Source organism: Saccopteryx bilineata, chromosome 11, assembly GCF_036850765.1.
Source record: "Saccopteryx bilineata isolate mSacBil1 chromosome 11, mSacBil1_pri_phased_curated, whole genome shotgun sequence".
In the NCBI taxonomy this organism is placed as follows: domain Eukaryota; kingdom Metazoa; phylum Chordata; class Mammalia; order Chiroptera; family Emballonuridae; genus Saccopteryx; species Saccopteryx bilineata.
Window position 1 is genome coordinate 40,793,353 of NC_089500.1, and position 26,173 is coordinate 40,819,525.

The 26,173-nt window shown below is 40.7% G+C and overlaps 1 protein-coding gene across 1 annotated transcript in view; it reads left to right on the top strand.

Moving 5' to 3' along the window:
- CHST9 (carbohydrate sulfotransferase 9) overlaps positions 1 to 26,173 on the top strand; it is a 249,905-nt gene that overhangs the window by 188,194 nt on the left and 35,538 nt on the right. The window contains exon 4 of the mRNA XM_066246713.1: positions 23,993 to 24,030. Coding sequence (XP_066102810.1) covers positions 23,993 to 24,030 — 38 coding nt within the window. The remainder of the gene's footprint in view (positions 1 to 23,992; positions 24,031 to 26,173) is intronic.

Here is a 26,173-nt window from a genome sequence, read left to right on the forward strand (position 1 = left end):
GTTATGCATATTTATGTTTGGTTTTGTAAAAAGGAACATATAGCTCCTTGTCAATACTTTAGTTTATGTTGTTGTTGTTGTTGTTTTTACTTGTTTATTTAACAAGTAAAATTAATCCTGCAACTAATTCTAATCTTCCAATTCCCTCTTAATTTGGGAAACTAGGAGGTCAAAGCAATATTTCAACTCTAGTATGAGAACATGTATAAGACTAAGGGAAAAAAGCATCTGTGGCTATAATCTGTTTCCACGAGCATCACAAAATTCTCCGTATGTATTTAAGGATCATTTCTGTGTGGATGACTGTTCATCACTGTTTTGAAGAAAGGGTAAAGAGGTGAAAGGCGGTAGCTACGTCTTTAAGATCACGTCATTGTTGCTTATTATTTCTGCGCCGGGATTTAGGACGTGAAGCATTCAGGCCTCTATCCTGGCAAATGGGTTGCTACAAAATAATACCACAGCCTCTTTCACTTTGCTCATTTTCAGCCCTTGGTAAAATATTCATTATTAACTGTTATAAATTATAAAATCTTATTTTTTCCTCCAGAAAAGTGTGGGGCTTTCTTTTTTAACAGATTGGGAGCTGATTGGGCTGCTTGCCTTAGGCAGCACTACCAGTAATTGAATCTGCATACTGAGGTATACGGTAAATGCTGGGGATTTTTAGAGGCAGGAAACCTGGTGTGTAGAGTAGAGTAAAGCAGGTTGATGAAGAAGGGAAAATCCATTCTTGGGAAACTTTCTGACTCCAGCATGTGAATCGTTGAGTAACTGAATGTTATGGTATTACAAAGCTGGTGGCCATGGCTGTGCAGGTTCCCCTTGGATTCAGGCAGACGGTAAAGGAACAGTGGAGCCGGAGGATGGTGGGCCATTCCATTTATTAGAATCTTGCTATGGCGAATGAGTAAGTGTAAGGACCAAGAAAAGATCAAATTGTTAGATTCAGGAAAGTGTGCTGGGATTGCCAGAGTGTAGAAGCAGAGACAGGGAGGTAATGATAGGGACCCTGTAAGGCTGAGAACAAAGGAAGACAAACGTTTGCATTCCATTGGTTAGAAACCCTTATCAGAAGTTTATGCTTGCAATTCACCAATGAGCTAGACCCAGCCCCTGTTGCTACCCGGTGCGGCCCCCCTTACTGAATAGGTAACCGCCACATCTGCTTCTGTATAATGCTTGCTTACTTAGGATATATAAGGACCTTGCTGTAAGCACCAGGCACAATTCCTGTTTGTAGCTCCTTGTGAGTAAGTTGTCTCCGGACACTTGGGAATTCGCCCTTGCGCAGGTTAAACTGGCCAATAAAGAAACATCTATATTCCTGAAAGTCTCCGACGTCTGTTCTTGTACCCGGTCCATGCTACATAAGCAGGCAGAGCAAACTGCTCCCCTCTCTCTCAGTCTCTCTCTCTCTCTCTCTCTCTCTCTCTCTGCCCCCACTCCCAAGCCAGAAACAAGAGGGGGACACACCTTCCCTGGCAAACAATAGCAAACAATGGCCCCTCCCAAGCAGGCAGGAAATCTGCATTATGCAATCTGCCACCCTGAGGGCAAGCACCTGCAGCCTTCCATAGACTGTACACATGGCGCTGCCCCGTGCTCATGCACCAATCAGGCAAAATACACGGGACCAAGCCTAACACTCTTGTTTGCCCAACAAGTACGTAATGAACATTAATTCTGTCAAGATTTCAGAGTAAAGAATTCCATTAATCCTATAGTCTGCTGTATCTCTCAGGCCTCCACCTTATGTTGGTGCATAATAATTATTGCCATTATTATCCTTATTAATGGACTATTTTATTATATATGGAATAAACACTAAGTACTTGCAATGAACACGAATGTATTAAGAATCTGTTCTGGCCCTGGCCGGTTGGCTCAGTGGTAGAGCATCGGCCTGGCATGTAGGAGTCCCAGGTTCAATTCCCGGCCAGGGCACACAGGAGAAGTGCCCATCTGTTTCTCCACCTCCCCCTCTCCTTCCTCTCTGTCTCTCTCTAACCCCTCCTGCAGCCGAGGCTCCATTGGAGCAAAGATGGCCTGGGCGCTGAGGATAGCTCTGTGGCCTCTGCCTCAGGCGCTAGAGTGGCTCTGGATGCAACAGAGCGATGCCCCAGAGGGGCAGAGCATCGCCCCCTGGTGGGCATGCCGGGTGGATCCCAGTCGGGCACATGCGGGAGTCTGTCTGACTGCCTCCCCGTTTCCAGCTTTGGAAAAATGCAAAAAATAATAATAATAATAATAAAATAAAAAGAATCTGTTCTACTTCTAGGCACCAGTGATTATAAATGTTAGTAAGAATTGTATCTTCCCTTAAAAGAGCTCATAGTCTTATCTGGGAGAAAAATGAATAAATACATAACTGTAATAAAGCATTATAAGTCTATGGTAAAAGTTATATTGAAACACATAGGAGGTGTACCTAAACTTGACAGGTCAGCGGTGGTAAGGGAGTAGATAGAAGGCTTCCTGGAGAAAGAAACATTTCTGCTATCTTCATGAAGTTTTGACGAATGCTGGGATATAACCTGGAAATGGTGAAAATACTGTAGATGCAACATCTTTAAAAGTAATTGGGGAATTGATGTTAAGTCAAAAAAAATGTTTAGACCTAGATTTTTTTCTCTTTGAATCTTTAGTTTTAGGTTATATTTAAGAATGTTATAAAAGAAAAAGAAAAATTTTTAAATGTTAATTACATAGTTATCTGTAGAAACAATATTAAAACCAGAAATAGCTCTGGCAGGTTGGCTCAGTAGTAGAGGGTTGACCTGGCATGTGGCTGTCCCGGGTTCAATTTTCAGTCCAGACACACAAGAGAAGTGCCCATCTGCTTCTCCACCCCTCCCCCTTTCCCTTCTCTCCCTCTCTTTCTTCACCCCCTCCCTGCAGCCCTGGCTCAATTGCAGTGAATTGGCCCCTGGCACTGAGTATGGCTCCATTGCCTCTGCCTCAAGCACTAAGAAGAGCTAGGTTGCTGAGCAATAGAGCAACACCCCAGATGGGCAGAGCATCGCACCGTAGTGGGCTTGCTTGGTGGATCCCAGTCAGAGCGCATATAGGAGTCTGTCTCTCTCTGCCTCCCCTCCTTTCACTGGTTAAAAAAAAAGAAAGAAAGAAATATAGGTATTTTTAAGGAAATTACAGTATATTTACTCAAAGGACTATAGAGCAGTTACTCATGATTTTTGTGAAGAATTTATTATACCATTTGGTGGTTTATTCTACAAATACATATCGAACAAACTATGCCAGATACTGATCTAGGCTTTGTGTACACCAAGTCAAATAGATAAGGTTCCTACTTAAAGGAGCTCAAGGTAAAATGAGAATTTCAGATGATTCAATTAATTTCCAGAAAGGAGACGCCAGTGGTGGCATCACAATGTTATTGGAATGCATATGGGGCCCACATAAATCAAATTAGCAGGACCAGTTGAGCTAGCAAAAGTGATGCTATAGGACTTGAGTTTTTGAATGATGAGAGGGAAAATAGAAATGGAAAGATAGAAAATTTCTTATTGTATAATTTATATAGGAATGAAAAGCACACTAAAACATTTGGGTATGCAGTTTGGCCACAACTACATATAACAACCAATCAACCAAAAAAATGCATTAAAAAATAGTGAAGAAATAAAGTATTAATAGTGGTTGCTTGAGAATAGTGATACTATGGGTGGTCTTTTTCTGACTTCTTCTTTTCAGCCTTTCCCATATATTCTATTTGAACATGTATTGCTTTTATAATGAAAGAAACAGATACCAGAGGTTGTCAGCAGGAGCATAAAAGGCACAAAGTATTCACATTTTATAGGGCGTATAATGTACACAAATACACGTATATATGGTCAAGCTCTCACTGCAAAATTGGATGGCACAGTTCCAGGACACAGTAGCACAAAGGATAACATTCTTAAGGATAAAAGCCCATCTTGCTCCCTGGCATACTGGCCTAATCCTTAAACAAAACAAAACACTGAAGGACTTGATAGATGGTGTGTCACGTGCATATGTCACCTAGAAAGTTCTTACTGGCTGCTAAGGTGCTGGCTCTGGCCTGGATTCACCCCTTTGTAGAGAACTCACTCTGCTTAGCACTGAGCTAGCCCCTGAATCTGTCACTCGCTAAATATATTAGTGCTTTCCATTTGCATTACATTTTGAAAGTTATGAGTCATTTTCATTAAGTTTTTATGTTTATTTTTTAGATGAAGTTTCTTGTAAGTCTGGTGGCTGTTGGAAGCAACACTGGAACCCATATGTCTTTCTGAACGTGGTGTTTGTTCCTCTGTGTTACAAATACCAAATGATAGGCAACTCTCTCGGCTGACAAAGGCAGACCATCATTTGTGACGGCAGACGAGGTGGCTTATTTTTAATCTGCGTGAGTCCTAGTATTTGTGAGAGTTCTAGTACATGATATATGCCCCATATGTTTTTGTTAGGAACAAAGGACAAAAGCATTATTAATACTCTGATTTAATACTTAATAACATACAGATAATTTAGTAAATTATCTAAGTAGATACTGTCATTGTCCTTAAGGAATCTACTCTGAAGTGCAAAAAAGCAAAAAAGAAAACAGATATTAATATAAGAATCAGAAAATGGCCTGACCTGTGGTGGTGCAGTGGATAAAACATCCACCTGGAAATGCTGAGGTCGCCGGTTCAAAACCCTGGGCTTGCCTGGTCAAGGCACATATGGGAGTTGATGCTTCCAGCTCCTCCCCCCTTCTCTCTCTCTGTCTCTCCTCTCTCTCTCTCTCTCTCTCTTTGTCTCTCCCTCTCCTCTCTCTAAAAAAAAAATGAATAAATAAAAAATAAAAAAAAGAATCAGAAAATGGGAGAAAATGGGGGATTAGTTAAGAAGTATGAAAAAGAGATCTTTGAGACAAAGAGATTCCTAATTAAATAATGTAGAATAATTTACTATGAATTCCTGTTTTACTCTGAGAAAAATCGATATTCCATATTAATCATCATTTACATTGGAAAAAAAAAGGAATGTGAAAAGAGAATGTCTTTGAGACTCCTCAGGGCACATCTTTCTTTCACATGCTCACACCTGCTCTCCTCATCTAAAAAGGGGGCTCATTTAGCATTCACTGATGAAGCTGAAAGTATTTCTACACTCCTGCTGAGCTATTGAAGTTTTTTTTTTTTTTTTTACTTATTAATGTGGCACATGTAATCATGCCCTAGTGACTTCAGCTATATATATGCCCTTTGAAAATTTTTTAATGACATGTTGGACACCCAGCATATAAATATCACCGCACTTGGAATAGAATCAGACTTTTGCTCATTGGAATGTTCTCTGCTGGCTTCAGTGTCAAGTTATCTCTGATCTAATGAAAGCAAATAGTTCTCAACAACTTCTTCCTAAATAACATTGCATATTCTTTTTCTGCTATACATATGGTGTTGGTAAAGAGCTCAGCAATACACACAGGAACAATTCTACTGATGGATAAGGAAAGAAAATTAATTGATATCTCTGTGGCCCTAGACCCTTTAGATTGTTGTCAAAACTCATCACTGAAACAATGATTTCCCCTATATTACTTTTGACCAGCATTGCAGACTTTGCTTTCTTCCTATATGGGAAACATCTTTAAATCCATATTACTTTTTTTTTTACAAATGACCTTTGAAAATGATTGCCAATAACTGCAGCTGACTTTAAGCTTAAGGCATGGTAATGAAAGGTCACTGTACATTTAGACTAAATGCAGGTAGATTTGGACTCCCTGAGGCAAGCTATTGCTTTAGGAACTGCTATTGTATTTGACCCAATCTTCTTTCTAACCCAAGCATTTAGACAGCTTCCATTTGGGTTTAGTTTAAACTTCCTTTTAATTCAATACAAATTAAAGGCTTTATATATTTTCAATAACAAATTTCTGTGTAGAGATACACATTTTCTTTAGAAATTTAAGAAAATAGGATGGACTCTGCATGTTGGACTTCTCATAAGGGTATTCTGTCTCTTGACAGACGTGGGATGCTTTGGATCTGTGCCAGACCTGCACACGGTGAAAGGACAGGGAGAGCGTGCTCGAGGCACCCGAGTTCCCCAGACCCCTCCTCTCCCTCCCGTTCGTCCCTTCAAAGAAGATCATTCCTTAAAAGAGGGCACAGGTAATAAAGCCTCTAACTCAGGCCACTAAGCATGAACAGTTCTTAGGGTTGCAAGATGCAGAGTGCTAGGAGAAGGGATTGTTTTCCTCTTCTTACTTAACAGCAACGCTCTCTTCTCCGGTCCCCATCCTGCTCCCTACACCAGCCCCAGTGGCTCCCATTCGAGCTCCATGCAGATTCTGTACCTGCGACTGACACTCTACGCAGTCTCTACAAATGAGTCACAAGGATGCTTTTCTCCTTGTCCTACACATGTCCATCCAAGGTTGGGAAGGACTTTAGAAACATGCAGGAGTCTCCATCTCTTCTCCATGTCTGAGCAGGCTCTAGGACTGCTAGCTATGGGACTCAGGGAGGGGGCGCTCCCCTAACCTCTGTCCTCCTGGATCCTCACCCAGCACTGCCCACTTGCAAAGCTAAGCTTCTTCCTGCTGCTTGGCACAGAAGGACCTGGAAAAGGACTGGTCTGGGCATCAGAGACCTAGGTTCACATTCACGGTCTGCCGTTTACCAGTCACGTGATTGAGAGATAAATCACTGTTCTCTATGCTGAATCCTTTGTCTGAACACAATGTGTTAATAGAATTAATTTCTGTAACTTCAATGAAACAGTGTCCAGCTTTGGCCACACCCCCCTTTCTCTAAATGAGTGTCTTTGTAATCAACTTCCTCAGGGGAAGTGTCTGATTACTGCACTTCTACCTGATTCTGATTTCAAAGAAGGTGCCGGATGGGCTGATTCAGTCTGCCCTAGGAATGTACCAGAATAAAACAATTTCTTATATTCATAGTTACTTTCATTTATCCCACTTACAGTATTTCATTGTACCCTCCTGATTAGCATAGATTTTGGGTACACTGTTGGAGAGCCTTCAGGTATTCTCGGCTGCTAATAGACACCCTTCAGAGCACTGCTCCCAAACCCTGGGTGCTCACCTGAGGTCGTGGGGAAACCTCCTGCTGACTGGTCAACATGGAAGTGTGAGGGAATACAAAAGGCCAACTCCTTTACCAGAGGTTGGAATAAATTCTGAGATGTAATTCATGCTCCGCTGCACCCGGCAGTCCTGGAGTCACCATTATTTGGCTCCTCCCCCTTTCCTGTCCTGCTTCCTAGAAAAAGCTGGTCTGGGCATTAGGAGACCTGGTTTCACAGCCCCTTCCTGGCTTCTCCTGGAAGCACATCCATACTGAAATCTTGGCTCAGGAAAGCCTAATCTAATAAAACCATAGATTTAAAAGACAAAGTAAAGTTGGCAGGACACACAGTAGGTATGCTATCAAAAGTCCCACGGTAGCATCTGTGTCACGTAACAGTTGTGTGGTCTGGAGCAAGTTGCCCAAAGCTCAGAGCCTCTCTCTTCTCAAATGTAAAATGAAGATAATTATACCCACTTTGCCTGTCAAAGAGTTGTTGGGAAGACCAGATGAGATCCTGGATCGTGAGAAAGCTGCCAGGCACCATACAAACATTTATAGTCAGTTAAAAATAAACTAATTTTTTGACCTAAAACAATCAAACAATTTTAACCTAATACAAAAATCATTGATATGTTTTCAGCAGAAATCAACTGAACAGCAGTTTTAAGATTCAGAAAACACACTGCACAGTTTGGTTTCCTCTTCCTTCCCCACATTTTTCATGCTTCTTTCATCTAAATGTTTCTTGTTCTTTTTTTTTTTTTTACAGAGACACAGAGAGAGTCAGAGAGAGGGATAGACAGGGACAGACAGACAGGAATGGAGAGATGATGAGAAGTGTCAATCATTAGTTTTTCGTTGCGCATTGCGACATCTTAGTTGTTCATTGATTGCTTTTTCATACGTGCCTTGACCATGGGCCTTCAGACTGAGTAACCTCTTGCTCGATCCAGCGGCCTTGGGTCCAAGCTGGTGAGCTTTTTGCTTAAACCAGATGAGCCCGCGCTCAAGCTGGCGACCTCAGGGTCTTGAATCTGAGTCCTCCGCATCCCAGTCCGACACTCTATCCACTGTACCACCGCCTGAGCAGGCTCTTGTCCTTTTCAGTAACCCATCGCTGCTCCAGAAAGTCGCTGGAGGAAGTGGGAAGTGTGGCATTTGCCTGTGTCTTAGGTATTAATGGTGCCCCCTCTGATTAGAGAACTTTGCCTTGCCTACTAATGCCTACCAGTGTCCACACCTCATTCTGACACCTGATTTTAATTTTATCAGTTCCTTGTTTCTTTCATTTCAAAGTGTACTAGGTTTTTAAAACTTCAGAAAGGAAGTCGACATCTCCCTACGTTGTTGCAGATTGTAGTTCAGATCCCATGCTTTGGGTTTTGTAACGTGGTCGTGAATTGATGGAACAACACAAAATCAAGCTAACAAAACATGTGGCCCAGATGGTGGCTTGATTAGAAACATCTCAACATATCTAAAAGATCGTGGCATGTGTGCAGAGTTTTTTTTTCCACAAAGGCCGTACAAGATTCATGATAAGTTTTTATTTTTAATGAGGATCTAATTAGAGAGCTCAGCATGAGAGTGTTAGAAGACATGAAGAGCCAGTGCAGTTGGGTACAGAAAGTATTTGTCAAGCAGTTAGGCACCAGGAATAAAAGAAAGAATAGTACATGGCCCCTGGTGGAGGAAACAGATACAAAAATAGATCATTAAAACAGAATATAATAAGTGTCTGGCATACTCAAAGTGATGATATCCAGTCTGGGGTTCAAAAAACACGTCACGTCTGAAGTGTCACCTCCTCGAGTTTTTTCTGAGATACTTGAAATCCTCTTTATTTTCTCCTGGGACCTTTTATCCTCCGACCTGCATCTCTGCCTCATTAGCGCCAGCTTATCCTGTGGGACTCATCTTTCATGCATGTGTTCATGCAGTCATGTGTCAGGCACCTCATTCTGCCAGGTACTATTTTAGACACTGAGAATATTCCCCTTAGAACAAGACAGACCCCATCCCAGCTGACCAGTTGTGGAGCTTACATTCTAAGGGACTGAAACAGACAATTATCAAAGATTTAAAAGTGATAGAATTGCAGACTGTAAATAAGAGCTTGGAAGGAAATACATAGAGGAATAAAGACCCAGAGTGAGGAAGAGAGCTACCTGGTTAGGGAAGGCCTCGAACGTGGGACATTTGCACTGAGACAGGAAGACGGGGTGTTCTGGATGAAGGGATTATTCAGCAAGGCTGAAAAGAACTTGACCCCGAATGACCAAAAGGAGGCCAGTGCGGCTGGAATTTGTGAACAAGGAGCGGGGTGTGAAAGGATGAAGTTGGAGGCAGGCAGAGGTCATCATGGGGGCCCTGGGAAGAAACCAGGCTTCATTCTCAGGGCCATGCAGCGTTTGAAACTAAAACCACATTTTATAACAGACGCACCTGAAAGGACATCTGAAATCAGAGCCCATGGCAGGGAAAATGCCACCGGCCTGCGTGAGCCACCGTCAGTTCTCACCTGGGCTACTGCAGCAGCCCACTCACCTTTCAGGAGTTCATTCTTAATGTATATTTGTCTCAAAGTTCAGTGGAATCATCTTATTTTTCTACCCCAAGTCCTGCCATGGCCCCCTGTGTCATTTAGAGTAAAAGCCAGAATCCTGACAGTGGCCTCCGGGTCCCCAGATGGTCTGTCCTCAGCACCAGGTCTCTGCCCCTGTCTTCCTGCCCCTGCAACCCTGACTCTCCTGCTGTTCCTCAAATGCATGGAGACGGGTGCTGTCACTTCAGGGTCCCTGCTGCTTCCTCTCCTAGAACTCCTTTTCCTACATAGTCCCAACTAACTCCTTCACCTGGATCAAGTCCTTATCCAATGCCATTGCCTTAACAAACACCTGAGTTTATACTGTACCCCTGGGTCGTCACCACTACCACCCCTCCCAGCTCCATTACCCTACTCTTCCTTATCTTTTTTGTCACACTTACCACCTTCTAAAATATTCAACAGCTCACTTACGTATTGTATCTATAGGTTATTGTCTGTGTCGCCCTCCGGAGTCTCAAGTAAACTCCAGAAGGCAAAAATCTGTCTGTGGGCAGTTAACTTTGAGAGTCATCCGCTGACATTTGTGTCTGTCTTTTCTCTGGTCTAGTATTGGAGTCTATTTTCATGACTAGTTGGACATAGGTGAAGCTGTGAGACTTCTTTTGCCTACAAATGCTCAGGTTGTACAGTCAGTTCCCTGTACCTGCCTATGTTTGTTGATAAATAAAATAAAATGTGTAATAAGAGTGTCTACATTTATACTTTGTAAGTTATATAATGCCTAATCACTATGTTGCATACCTGAAACTAATATTTGTGTCTACTGTGATTGAAATTTGTTTTAATTAAAGATATAAAAATGTCCTATGAATAAGTGAAAAAAAAAAAAGGCAGCTCCATTTATTGAGCACGTACTATGTGCCAGGCACTGGTTTCATTATGTCATTATACATGCCTTATGTCAGTCAGGCCTCCTGAAATTTCTCAGGAGGTAGGTATCATCCTGAAAGTCCCCATTTTCAGGGAAGACATCAAGGTCTAGAGATGTCAAGTAAGTGTCTGAGGTCACACAGCTGGTAAATAGAAGTCAGTTCAGGAAGCCACGCCTCTCTGACACCTGGTCTGGCTCTTGATCACTACACTCTACTGTTACAGGATAGCCTTTAAGCCGCAATAGGTATTTACATTTGAAGAGACACATGAAGAGTTGTTTCACTTACTTTTATTCTAATGCTTTTTTAAAAATATAAGCATGAATCTGTGCTGCCCAGCACCCTAAGGCTCTGTGAAGTTTTTCCATTTGAACAGCTGGGGGAGCTTGTAGGCAGCTAATCTTTTCATTCTCTGTGTTCTTGAAAATAGACCCAACGGCTCAGTAATAAGCACCAGCGTTGGCCTTTCTGACTAGTCCCGGTACTGACTTAGCAGGCTGCAGAGTTCTAGAAGCTGGAGAGACTGCCAGGCTTAACCGGAAGTGTGTATCTGAAGGACAAGGTGCTGAAGTCACTGCAATCTGCTGTCCCTGGACGTGGAACTGTTCTGTTAGTCTGCCTGGTGGACTGTGAGAAGGGACTGATTATATCCTTTCATCATTATATTAGTCTCAAGACCAACATAAAGCAGACTTTCAAACATGTATCTTAAATGGTTGAACAGGTGGGTTAGTGAATGAATGCCTGACCTGATGTGCAAAGAAGAAAAGTCTTATTCGAAGCCTCAGCCATGCCTTCCCATTCAAAACAGAAATATCATTCTCTTTCAATCAATGCAGTAGATGTTTCCAATAAAAAAGGTTTTTCAAAAACAGATCTGTCTAGGCCCTGGTCAGATGACTCCACGGATGAAGTGTCACCTGGCATGGGTTGGATCCCCAGTTAGGGCACATAGGTGAAGCAATCAATGAGTGCACAACTAAATGGAACAACTAAGTGGAACAACGAGTTGCTGCTTCTCTCTCTCTCTCTCTCTCTCATAAATGGAAAAATTTTAAAATACGATGTGTCTAAATTAAAAGTATATCACTTCTCCTCCACCAGGCTGTACATATAACAACTGTTCAAGTATATCACCTCTGACTTCTTTATTTATAAATTAACATATGTACTTTTCAAAGCAGATTAGTTATACATACTGTTCTGAGAATACAAGGAAGATCCTGTTTTATATGATTATGTACAGATTGACCTTGTTATTTTCATTGCTACACTGAGTTATGACTCTCCAAGAATGACAGAGAAACCAGAAACCATGAGAGGAGTGACGGCAGACTCAGAAGTCAGGAGACTGGGATCCCCACTTCCCAGATCTACAGTCTTAGCCACTTCACCTCTGTAAGTCCCAGCCCTCACCATCTGCACAGCTGAAGATACCAACAGCCTTATCTCAGCCAGAGAGCAGGCTGGACTAAGTGAACAACGAACATGATGTTCCTGGTGTAGACCTGGTATGTTGCCGGTGCTCACCGAATACTTGTCGTTATAATCATTAGCTCATCTTTTTATTGCATAAAATTATAAATAACTAAATGCAAATATGCAAATGACAAAGTGGGAAAATTATTCACAAAATTAATGGCAGGCAAAAATTAATGTTAATAAGAAAAAAGGAAATGTTCTGTTAGAAAGGGAGCCAGGGGAAGAGGATATGAACAGACACTTCTCCCAGAAAGAAATACAAATGACCAACAGATATATGAAAAGATGCTCATCTTCTTTAGCTATTAGAGAAATGCAAATCAAAACTGCAATGAGATACCACCTCACACCTGTTCGATTAGCTATTATTAGCAAGACAGGTAATAGCAAATGTTGGAGAGGCTGTGGAGAAAAAGGAACCCTCATCCACTGTTGGTGGGAATGTAAAGTAGTACAACCATTATGGAAGAAAGTATGGTGGTTCCTCAAAAAACTGAAAATAGAACTACCTTATGACCCAGCAATCCCTCTACTGGGTATATACCCCAAAAACTCAGAAACACTGATACGTAAAGACACATGCAGCCCCATGTTTATTGCAGCATTGTTCACAGTGGCCAGGACATGGAAACAACCAAAAAGCCCGTCAATAGAAGACTGGATAAAGAAGATGTGGTACATATACACTCAGCCATAAGAAATGATGACATCGGAACATTTACAGCAAAATGGTGGGATCTTGATAACATGATACGAAGCGAAATAAGTAAATCAGAAAAAAACAGGAACTGCATTATTCCATACGTAGGCGGGACATAAAAGTGAAACTAAGAGACATTGATAAGAGTGTGGTGGTTACGGGGGGGGAGGGGGGAATGGGAGAGGGAAAGGGGGAGGGGGAGGGGCACAAAGAAAACTAGATAGAAGGTGACAGAGGACAATCTGACTTTGGGTGATGGGTATGCAACATAATTGAACGACAAGATAACCTGGACTTGTTATCTTTGAATATATGTATCCTGATTTATTGAAAAAATAAAATTAAAAAAATAAAATTATTATAAAAAAAAAAAAAGAAAAGAAAGGGAGCCAGGGAGATAAGCCAGAAAAGTAAATGTCCATGCCCAGTGAATATAGGAAAATGTTCATCCTCTCTAATAAAAAAAAAAAGACAAAAAAATAAGATTGCATAAACAGCATGCTTTCTAAAAAATTGCCACCAATTATTTTTAATTTAGAGTTAACAGAAGTTGTGGGAAATGGACTCTTAGGAATATTCATAGGTATTAGTATTAGACCTAATAAAATTCTAATCCATCAATTCCACTTCCAGGAATTTGTACTAAGGAAGGGTCATGGATATGCTCAAAATTATATTCACATGAACACTCCTCACAGTGTTGCTCATGATAAGATCTCCGCTCCCCTCCCCAAACAGTAAACTAACTTAAACATCTCTAAAGAGGGGCTAAGGGAGCGCTGGCATGTTTAAAAAACACTATGTAGCCATTCAAAATAATACACATTAAGAATATTTAATGGCATGCAAAGGTTATTTATAATATATTGTTTAAGTGAATAAAAAGTTTTTTTGTGACAGAGACATACAGAGAGACAGAGAGAGGGACACATATAGGGACAAACAGAAAGGGAGAGAGATGAGAAGCATCGATTTTTTTTACAATACCTTAGTTGTTCATTGATTGCTTTCTCTTATGTGCCTTGACCAGGGGGCTCCAGCAGAGCAAGTGACCCCTTGCTCAAACCAGCAACCTTTGGGCTCAAGCCAGCGACCATGGGGTCATGTCTATGATCCCATGCTCAAGCCAGCAACCCTGCACTCAAGCTGGTGAGCCCACGCTCAAGCCAGCCACCTCAGGGTTTCAAACCTGGGTTCTTTGCATCCCAGTCCGACGCTCTATCCACTGCTCCATGCCTGGTCAGGCAAGTGAATAAAAAGCTTTTAAAACTTGTTTTAGATGATAGTATTTTTGAAAAATATAAATAAAATATCTGGAACAATGTACCACAAATGTTAACAGATCTTATCTACAGGTAGTAGGATTGCTGGTTATTATAGCTTACTTATTTCATCAGTATTTTATAAATTTGTATATTTTTTTTCATATTTTGGATATGACCATAACTTGGTTTAAGAAAAAATGAGAGAATGGGCAAGACAGTGAGAGGAGATAAATTAGCATCTTAAATTCTTATTTATAGATAACACTTGGGTATGTTTAAATGCAAGGAGAATTATATTGATGTAAGCACTCATTGTAGCACTTCGGTAGAATTAATGTTATTTGCCTACACCATAAAATTCTAAGGTTTTATGCTCTCTGTTCTTTCAAGGGAATAAAGAAGAAGAATAGAAGATTTTAAAATAGAAAATCATGTAACAATTCATGTATAAAATAGTTTAAGGCTATCTGGGTTTAAGGTACTACTTTCCTTAGCAACAACCAGATTTGATCAGTTATACGCTTTCCAAGTGAATGGGGAAAAACAAAAACAAAAGAAAGTTATTCTGTCACCATTACGAAACTAGAATCAACACATTTTCTTGCTAAGTAGAACAACACTGAGCTTCAAAAATCCAAAACTCTTTTTAACAAAAGCAAGAAGCTAGAAGCCAGTTTTGACTCAAATGAGTATTAAATGATTTTCCTCTAATTTTAATGATATGAAATAAATAGCTGATTTTAAAAAAGAAATTGTTGTGGAACATCCATAGATTATGTTCAGCTTTGTGATTTCTACCCTGTCCTGGGTGTTAAAAAACAATTCCCACCACAGAATTGATCTTATGACACCTCCTTACGCTGTCCTACCATCCTCTCCAGCCCCAATCCTGGCAGGGAGGGATATTTAAGACCTCTGAGATGTAAAACAAACAAACAAAAGGCAAAATTCTTCAAAATGTCAAAATATATACATAAAAGGAAGGGAGATGAAATAAAAGCATTGAAACCATGAGTCTATCCTATGGTATTGTACAGTAGAACATCTGGTGTATGGATATCGAGAAAACGGCACTGTATGGAGCCACTGCTGCCGGCTTACATTTGGTCTCTGATGCTGGGACCGCAGGCCTGCCGCATGGCACAGCGAGACCCACTGATCATACCCAGGAACCATTGAAGCAGGCACGGCCTTCACTTTTTCTCTCCACGGAACTGTAATCTACACTTTCCAAACAAATTCTCTGGAGGTTTGTTTACATCATGTACAAAGAGCTGGGAGACTGACTAACAATTACAGCCTATTAACAATCCTTTCAGCTACTTCTAGCCTTAAGTGGCTAGAAGTGTTGATGTACGGGAAAGAAGTAATTGATAAAGCCATCCATATGTACTGTCTGTGGAATCTCTAGTACTCTAAAAGTTTCCTGAGAATAACCAGCTGTCCCAAGTGTTGCCTTAAAAAAAAAAAAATCTTGCTTGAAATTGAAAGTAAAGACAGCATCCCATTTCAAAAATCTGCATATGATTAAAAAAAAAAAACACTAATATTTCTCACTACTTCCAAGTTTAGGGGGATGAAGAGAAGCTTACTTTTAATAAGAATGTGGATCCTACAGTATATAAGTGACATTGTGAGGTCCAGTGTCTACCACTGATCGGCTGTGTTTTCTCCAGTTTCCTTGACTATGTACTAAGGTGTTGAGCCACCATTCAGGATAATTAGAAGCTAGAGGGCATGGAATCTACAAATTGAGTGAGGAATTAATAAAATCTGTAGTGTCTGGAAAGATAATACATGTAAAACAAGAAAAATAAATTTAATACTAAAATGTTAGGTATGTTGAAGAAAAAAAATTATTCTTACCCTTAAAGTGGTAAAGAAGACTTTATTTAGGACGGTTGCAATCGGCATATCATAATAAAGGAGAGAGATTGTACTCATCTTTAAATATGACAGGGACAAATGGGGATTTATAGCCTAGGAATAGAGTGTGGGGGTCGGTGGATGGAAAATTAATAAGGGGTAGAGGGACTGATTCTTCCTGAACTTACCTAACAGGAGTCTTGCTAAAGGCAGGCCAATGATTTAGACATCAAAGGTGGGAGATGAGAAACTCGATCAGATATCAAGGGTGATCATTTATCAAGTGTGGGAGGACTCTTGTTAAACTTACCTCGCAGGATTTCTGTTAAGACTGGGCTGGGTAGGCAGAAGACAGGATGGGGTCAATGTCAAGGCCTAATGGAGAAGGGACCATGACATTGTCCAGAGAAGCCTGACAAAAGTTTGATCAAGGAGAGAGTCTTTCACAAGGGTCGTATCATAATTCACCCTAAGAAGTATCGAAAGGTAAGCAGGAAATTGAGCACACCTTTCTTCTCAAAGCATCTTTTGCGTGAGGACCAGAATTGGCTCTCTGGAGAGACATCTACCCCTCAGTTTTCATGGGAAGCCCGTGCCCCTTTGCTCAGTGGGCCCCTCACCCCCACTTCACTGGAACAGAGCAGAGGAGTCTGTCTCCCCTGCAGTGTGACAGTCCGGGGGTGGAGGCCAAGGGCCGGGTTTAGACATCTGCCTGTGCGTTTACGACTTAAGGTAAAAACAGGAATCCAAGCGCTTTTATTTTTATTAATTGTCTAAGCAAAAGTTCTACATGATATGTTAATCATTTAGATTTGACTAATTTTTTTCATTTCTTGACATTAAAAATATTTATTCCTAATTCTCTTCCATACTCTCTAGTGATTCCAGAAAAGAATACTTTATTATCTTGAAATGTGTTGTTATTCTCCTTAACCACACTCAGAAACAGCTTCTGTCTGAATTTTAAGCTGTCTGGTTTTATTACCTTTAGCTCAGGCAGCCTGCGTGTGACACAAAGGAATGCCATGTATAGTGCTAAGTTCTACATGCGTTAACTCACTGAGTCACCAGAAGTGATTCATACATCACAGATATGTTTGCTATCCTTATTTTACAGATGAGGAAGCTCAGAGAGGTTGCTGCTTGCCCAAAGCCACCCAGACGGAGAGTAAAAAGACGGAGATTAACACTCAGACATTCTAACTACAGTAGTCCCCCCTTCTTTGTGGTGGCACCTCCTACCTTTTCAGTTACCCATGGTCAACCATGGTCCAAAAATATTAACTGGAAAATTCTAAAAATAAACAGTTCTTAAGTTTTAAATCACACACTGTTCTGAGTACCATGAACAAATCTAGCGCTGTCCCACTCTGTGCTGTCTGGGACGTGAATTATCCCTTCGTCCAGAGTCTCCGCCTGTTTGTCACTTAGTAGCCGGCTTGACTAACCTGGTATCACAGTGCTTGTGTTCAAGGAACTCTGATTTTTTACTAATAATGGCCCAAAACCATTCATATAACTTTTATTACAGTATATTGTTACAACTGTTCCATTTTATTATTAGCTATTATTATTAACCTCTTACTGTGCCTAAATTATAAATTAAGCTTTGTCATAGGTATGTATGCATGGGAAAACCGTACCGTAGTGTGTATAGGGTTTGGTACTGTCCAAGGGTTCAGGCATCTACTGGGGGACTTGCCACATGTCCCCTAAGGATAAGGGGAGGCGGGACTACCGTACTTGTCCTCACCTTTGGCCATTACTGAAGTCTGTGTTTTATACTCAGCTCTGTCATTAACTCAGTCGGTCTCCATAGATAAAACCTAAAATTTCATAAGCCCCAGTTTTTAAATGAGGAAACTGGCTTCAGTTTCTCCTGCTAGAACTTGTGATTGCCCCTGTGCTGTTGTGATGTATAATAAGAACTAGACATTTGGCCTTTGTCCCTGTTCCTGGCATAGAGTTCCTGCAAACCTTGAATTGCTCCAGAGATGAAAATGATAAGTTGCCTTTTGTTATGTTAATGAGGTGACTTTTGTACCTCACTTAAGGACAGGGGCTGGCTGCCAAGGGAACCAAACATGTGGTTAGAGAGTTGGAACTTTCAGTCCCACCCTCTGACCTTTGGGGAGGGAAGAGCAGGGCTGGAGTTTGAATTCATAGCCAATAACCAATGATTAAAAAATAAAGAAAGCCTATGTCATCAAACCTCCATAAAAACCCAAAGGACAAGGTTCAGAGGAGCTTCCAGGTTGGTGAGCACGTGGAGGTGCCAGGTGGTAGAGTGGTGTGCGCAGGGACATCACGGGAGCCCCATGGCCTTTCCCCATGCCCTATCCTGTGCATCTCTTTCATGTCGTTCCTGAGTTATATCCTTTTAAAATAAACGAGTAATCTGGTTAGTAAAATGTCTCTCTGAGCTCTTCAAGCCATTTGGTCATGGGGAGTTCCCATCTAAAGCCTGTGTGTGTCAGGAGCACAGGTGACAACCTAGACTTGTGACTGCCACAGGGGTGGGGGGAAGTTATGTGTGAGACTGAGCCCTTAACCTTTGAGATCTGATGCTAAGTCTGAGTACACAGTGTCAGAATTGAGTTACAATTGTTGAATGTCAGTATCCACAGAGAACTGAGTTAACTGATGTGTGAAAGAAATGACAAATTGGAATTGGTCTCAGAATTATAGCCTTTGATTCAAATGCAGGACCAGTAAGAACTTAAGTTCTGAAATCAATCTTCTAACTTCTTACTTCCTGATAAGAAATCCTCAGATTTAAAACAGTCTTATTCACTGCACACTATGTAAACTTCAATTCTATTATATAATGAAGCATCAAATCATTCAAACAAAATACAACTGTTTCTCAAATTCTAATTTGGTATTTATTTCTCTATATATACATTAAAAGGAGTCTTGCTCCCATAGATTTCCCTAACCTCTCTCTGTAGATGATTGCCTTGCCTCTTTCCCCAGCTCACTGTCTACCTCTTCCAGGAAGCCTTCCCAGTTGGTATTTGAAACTTAACAAATGCTAAACTGAGCTAATTGTCCCACCTCTACCATTACTCGCCATATTTACTTCTTAAAACCCGTCCTATTTCCTTGTTTCCACCTTTGCATTAAAAGCAGCTTTTCCCAAGTAACCAACCTTAAAATCTTTCTCATCTTTAATTCATTTTTTTTCACTGTCCTACTGCTCCAACCCCTCACCTGAATTAAGTCCTTTCAATTCCACACAATTTGTCTCACATTCACCTACCTGTATTCTTCCCTCACCTTAACCGGTATTCCTCATCTTCCAGCCATATCACTGTTAGATTAATTCTACAACAGTTTTAATCACTCTCTGGCTCAAAATCCTCTAAAGCACCCATAAATGTCAAAATCTCTCCTGAAGTATTTAGGACTCTCCATAAGCAATACTGTATTTCCCCATGTATAAGATGCACCTTAATTTGGGGGCCTGAAATTTGAAAAAAAAAGTGTATTACATAGTTACTGAACTCAAGTTTTATTCATCATAAAATTCATACATCTTGGCCCTGGCCGGTTGGCTCAGTGGTAGAGCGTCAGCCTGGCGTGCAGAAGTCCCGGGTTGGATTCCCGGCCAGGGCACACAGGAGAAGCGCCCATTTGCTTCTCCACACACCCCCCCCCCTCCTTCCTCTCTGTCTCTCTCTTCCCCTCCTGCAGCCAAGGCTCCATTGGAGCAAAGATGGCCTGGGCGCTGGGGATAGCTCCTTGGCCTCTGCCCCAGGCGCTGGAGTGGCTCTGGTCGCAACAGAGCAACGCCCTGGAGGGGCAGAGCATCGCCCCCTGGTGGGCAGAGCGTCGCCCCCTGGTGGGCGTGCCGGGTGGATCCCGGTCGGGCGCATGCGAGAGTCTGTCTGTCTCTCCCCGTTTCTAGCTTCAGAAAAATACAACAACAACAAAAAAATTTATACATCTCCTCATCTGTGCAAAAAAGCAGGAAATGCAAGTAAAAATAATCTACAACCACTGTATAAGACTCACCCAGTTTTTAGACCCCAAATTTTTCAGAAAAGGTGCATCTTATTCATGAGGGAATACGATAATTTTGAGTGGTTTAAATTACATATTTAAGCTCATTAAATTTGAAAATTTAATTGAATACCCCAAAATTTCTATAGGTAAGAAAAAGAAGCCAGTATGAATACACCTATCTCTTGAGGTGAATTAACTGAATTAAATTTTGTTTGACTCTAGATTGTTAACTCAAATTCAAATTATTTAACTATATTTGAACCATCACTGTAGCCACCTTGGACACTTTCTAGAGTGAGCTAAGAAATAAATAATCAACAATTTAATTTTTCAGCTCATACTTATAAAATTTCTGTAGGTAATTTTCTTCCTGTCTTTGGCACAGGTGTGTGTATCTGCACACATACAGGCATGCTTACAGTACACAACCCACACTCATACACAGTGTGCTTGCACCACAATTCTCTTTGACAAATGGATAACTGCAGCTCCAGAGGAGAGTTTCCTAATGGTGGCAAACAGTTCAGTCATTTATTATGACAATGATAATTGTTATCACTATTGTCATTATTATTTAAAGTCCAGATTTGGCACCTGACGTTTTTCTGCAATAGAGTTATACACAAGGAATACCAATTTTAAAAATATCAAGATATCAAAGGAATAGCTCTGTGTGACACCTAAAGATCTCTGTTTCTAGATAGCTCTCCATGGGAGATAAAAAGCAATTGATAGCAAAAGTGGCAAGATAACATTTCTACACTATATATATTAGTACAAGTTCGTATTAGCTGTCTGTCAGAGAAAATGACTGGCTTCAGCCAGCAATTGACATCAGACTCATTTTCTAGGCAAAGAAATTGAGGCTCAAAGAGAATGAAGTATCAGTCCAGAGAGAGGGGATCCTGAGCTCCTGGAATTCACCTAACCCCCAGGTTCCTGCACTCCTCATCCTTTTTCTCCTCAGTTTCTGGGCATTGTTCCTCCAGTCTGCACTAAGTTGACTGGAGGTAGGCACCATAGGTTTGATTGATACAGCAATTTGCATCCCAAGGCATCTCTCGATAAATACAGTGCAATGAAAGGCTACAGCTTTCCCCTCCGGGCTGACTTTAGAAGCTCATTGATGTCACTTCCTTCCTCAGTCAGCAAGTGAATTTTCTTTAATTCTCAAGACCAGCTGTCCATGCTGTCAACAGAAAGTTATTAAAATTCCTTTAAAGTGAATAAAAATAGCCTAAAAGCAAATGTACTTGGAAACAGGAAAGAATCAGTATGCAAAGTCCACAAACCTCTGAGCAAAATAATGTTGATCTAACCAGAGATTTCAAACATTGCGTATTCAAGATGCTAGAAAAAATAATTAAAAGATGCTAAACCACATACTTCTTAATCTTTTATTAGCAATGGCTTATGCAGTTAAAATTTATCCCCTGAATTCCATTCCTCTTTTTCACATACAATTTGAATAAATTGGGGGATGACTTAGGTTTTAAGTGGGATTCCCTCCTATTTTCTTGCATCGGCCGGGGAACATTTACATCTCCACTGGGCAATGCCTATCCATAAGCAAAAGGGAAAAAATTATCATTAGCAGCAATCAGAACCACTAGGGCCACAAAATAATTATATAATGATGTGTTTTCATTTATGAGCGCTTTCAGAGCTCAAGGGAGGAGATAATTTTTCTCATATTTAAATAGCTGTAACTCACAGAAATGGTCTATCTGACTCCCAAGTCCCTGTGATCCTCAACCAATTCTCTGCCGTTAGTAACTGAAAGACTGCCCTGTTACCTCCTCAGTCACCCCTTGCCTTACCCCTCAGTCCCTGGTATAGCTCTTACCTTGTTCCCTGAGTTGTATACAACTTAGTACCTAAGTTTCTCCAAAATATGAATGTATTCCTTTCCACTTATAGCACGAAGAGTCAGCACCTCTTCTTTATCTGAACAGATGCTATGAATCCTGGACTCCCTCCGACCCTTTGCCGAGAAAACTTGTATCCAGCTTGTCTTGTCAACTCAAGACACAACCAGGTTTGTGTCTTGGGCTCCTGTTTGTAATGGTGCTCTCAGGATAGGCCTGCCACAACCCCTTACCCCTAATTACACACACTGCACAGCAATTAAAAAGAAGCCCGTATGTTCACCGTAGCTGTACTAAGAAACTTTATTTTAGTAAATAGTAGTTTAAAGGAGGCAAATGGAGGAAATTTGAGTAAATTGACTAAAAAAACTGAAAATATTGCTGATGGTCAGGAAAAGTGTAAAACATGATGTTATAACTTATCCAGAAATAACTCTCTTATCCTTTGTTTCAATTCCCACAATTTTGAGCACTTACTGTGTTCCTAGTACAGAACCAGGATACTTCTATTGATAAATAGGAGGGATAAAAACATTTTGACAAAAGCACTGTTACTAGGATACTTTAAAATTCTTGGAAAACCAATTGGGGACTAATACAAAAAGGGCTGCTAGCACAGAGCTATTTGTGTATTTGGTATGATTCAGAGCTATTTGTGTATTTGGTATGATTCAGAACTCATCAGTAGCCGACTTCAGGCCCTAATGTGGTTCATCTCAGGATTTTTAACCTATAAACCTTTCCTTTCACCAAGGAGCCAGAGCCAGGAGCAATTGGCTTAAAATGTGAGGGTGGCAGGGAAGTGGGTGTGGCCATAAAAGGACAATGTGAGGGATTCTTGTGGTGATGGAAACGCTCTTATGTCTTGCCTGTATCTGTGTCAGATCCTGGCAGCAATACTGAGCTGTCGCTCATCCAGATGTTACCATTGAGGGAAACTGGGTAAAGCGTACACAGACAGGACCTGTCTTCATTATTATTTACAAATGCACGTAACTGCACAATTATCTTTTTTTTCTTTTTGGGGGGTATTTTTCTGAAGTTGGAAATGGGGAAGCAGTCAGACAGACTCCTGCATGTGCCTGACCGGGATCCACCTGGCATGCCCACCAGAGGGCGATGCTCTGCCCCTCTGGGGCACTGCTCTGTTGCAACCAGAGCCATTCTAGCGCCTGAGGCAGAGGCCATGTAGCCATCCTCAGCACCCGGGCCAACTTTGCTCCAGTGGAGCCTCAGCTGTGGGAGAGGAAGAAAGAGACAGAGAGGAAGGAGAAGGGGAGGGGTGGAGAAGCAGATGGGCGCCTCTCCTGTGTGCCCTGGCCGGGAATCGAACCTGGGACTCCTGCATGCCAGGCTGATGCTCTACTACTGAGCCAACCGGCCAGGGCCTGAACAATTATCTTAATTCAGGAGAAATTGTAAAAAGGACATGTTTAATAAAGTGTATATTTCACACCAAGATGTTCATGAGCATGTAATAACTGCAGTGCCACAAAAATTACTTCTTTCCTCTCTTTCCTGGTGACTTTTTGGTAATTTATTATAACTAAGGATTCTTCTCCTTCTATTCAAGATGTACATGACATCAATCACTTTCAAGCTATTTTCGCAATGACTGAGGTTTATTATTTTAGAGTCTTTATTATTTATACCCCTGTGTTGCCTTTATATGTTACTCTGATTTGTTTTCTGTCCTGATCAAGATACCATTTTTACAACTGTTGGTTTGTCCTTTAATTAATCACCAACAGTACTGTAACAACAAACCATAACAACATCTTTATCATCTTCACAGGTAGGAGAACAGTTTTAACAGTAACACTTCTGCATCTTCCCCTTTAACTCAACTTGTCTAGGGCTCAAGGTTGCATATATTAGTATTATACCTGAACAGGTTGTCGTTGTTTGGGAACCTTTGACTAGATATTGTTCAAATTTTTCTTTGGTTCTTTTCATCTGTTCCCCATTTCTCTGCCAGAATTTAATACATTCTTCTGGGAGCACCTTTCCCAGATTTCCGTTTCATTTTCTGTTATCTTTGTCTAATACAGTTCATTGAGGTTTTGACTTTTTTCTCATTCAAATTATTGGAGTGATTGAAAATGTTCATATTGTGATACAAATCCTTGCTTAGAGAGCTCATGACTGCTGGTGGAGTTTTGAGTGAGAACAGAGCAAAAGAAGTACACACTGTATTTGATTCATTCGTATCTTCAATGTTAAATTTCTTTTTGCTTTCTCTTTCAGTGACTAGAGAAAAAATCCAGGAACATATCACCATCCAGGTATTACCTTACTTTTCCTAAACTATTCAATATTAATAATTAAGCATGTGGAAATATTTTTTAAAATACAAAAGACATTGGTGGTTATTGGGTACTCAGTATGTGTATAGTATGTTTACTATTGGTTCTGAGAACATATAAATTGGTCATGTGGGTATGACATGCACTTGCCCTCTGACTCATTGCTTCTCTCCACACCATCCTCCCCAAGGACGGGACACAGTGGAGACTGGGACTCCCCCACTGCTGATGTGTGCACACCCTCCGAGCTTATCCTGACCTGTGCGCTGATGCCCATCATGGCTGCAAATAGATACTTTTATCTACTTCTCCCTTAACTAAGGTTACTCTCCTCTGTGATTTTCCCAAGTTTTAATCCGCCCAGTCCCTCTCTCCCCGACAGTTAAGAGCTGAACCCCCAGCAATGGAAATGTACCAGTTGATTTACATTCTGGTCTTTGATTTCTACCCGTGGTTAGCCATTGTCTTTCTGTCTGCTTCACTTTTTTTGTCCAGTCTTTTTACTAATTTATTTGTTATATTTACTGGAAGATGGAGTCACTCTGTATAACCATTTAAGGGCTCTGAGACACGCAGCCTCACATACAAACCAAACACTGCCTTGTCGTCCCCCCCCATTCCCCGCGGGGTAGACCAGTCCAGCTACAGCTCTCCCAGCGCTGCCCTGGGGGAATGCAGACATTGGCCTGTGGCAATTATGTTTAGGCTTCACTCACAGACACAAATCTCCATGTCTTTTGTTGTTGTTCTTCTCTAGCGTAAATAATTCTCCTTTGTCAAAGAGAAGAGTGATAAATCTACATTTATGCCAGTGAAGGGTACATTTTTTCAAAGTCTTCTTCTAATGGGCTTCAAAACAAAACAAGTTCCTGGTCTAGTCCCTACTGTCTTTCCAGCCAAATTAAGTTCTAGCATTAACTAATCTGTGCCAGATGTCCTGTAACTCATCAAGCTTTAAAAATTATGAATTCATTTGTTTAATATATTATCCTGCAAATGGAGTAGGCATAATTTAATGCTTATCAGGTACCATTTTGCTTTTGAATATAAATGTAAATGTGGATTTAAAGTAACAGCCATCTTCATACCTGAAACTGCAGTCATTATGTGAGGACAAAGTAAGCCATTTCAAATAGTTGATCTGTCTTTGAGCTTAGTTTCTTTGTCATTGTATTTTCAATTATTTGTATATACTCAAGTGGTTAGGCTTGAGTTTGGTAAGGCTGAACAACAGTAAACCAGTAAAGTTTATTGCTATGATTTTTATTTATTTAAGTCATAGGGAATAGTTTTTCCTTATAAAGAGACCTGTTTGCTTTCTTTAATTGAATTTTTGGTGTGACAATTATATACCATATTTCCTCATGTATAAGACGTACTTTTTTTTGGAAAACTTTGTGATCTAAAATTTGGTTGCGTTTTATACAGTGGTTGTAGATTTTTTTACTTGCATTTCCCACTTCTTTGCTCTTATTTTTGTGTTCATTGCTGAAGACAGTGATTCGTCATCAGACACAGATGAGGACACGCTAAAGAATGGGAGTTTTGACAGTGATGAATTTTGTGATGAATAAAACGAGTTCAATAACTTTATGTAATACATTTTTTTTCAAATTTCAGGCCACAAAATTTAGGTGCATCTTATATATGGGATTGTCTTATACATGGGGAAATATGGTAGGTTTCAGGTGTATAGCTCTAAAGACATCATCTGTATAGTATTGTGTGTTCACCACCCCAAATCAAATCTAATCGCATCATCACTTATTCCCCCTTTATTCTACCTTCCCCCCACCCCTTTCCTTCTGGTAATCACCATACTGTTGCCTGTCTCTAAGTTTTGGGGTTTTTGCTTAATCCCTCCACCTTTTTTTACCCAGCTCCCTTACCCCATTGCTTCTAACAGCTGTCAGTCTGTTCTCTGTATCTGTAAGTCTGTTTCTATTTGTTAGTTTATTTTGTTCATCAGATTCCACATATGAGTGAAATCATATGGTATTTGTCTTTCTCTGACTGGCTTATATCACTTAACATAATGCTCTCCAGGTCTATCCATGTTGTCACAAAAGGTAAGATTTCTTTCTTTTTACAGTTTAGTGATATTCCACTGTGTAAATATACC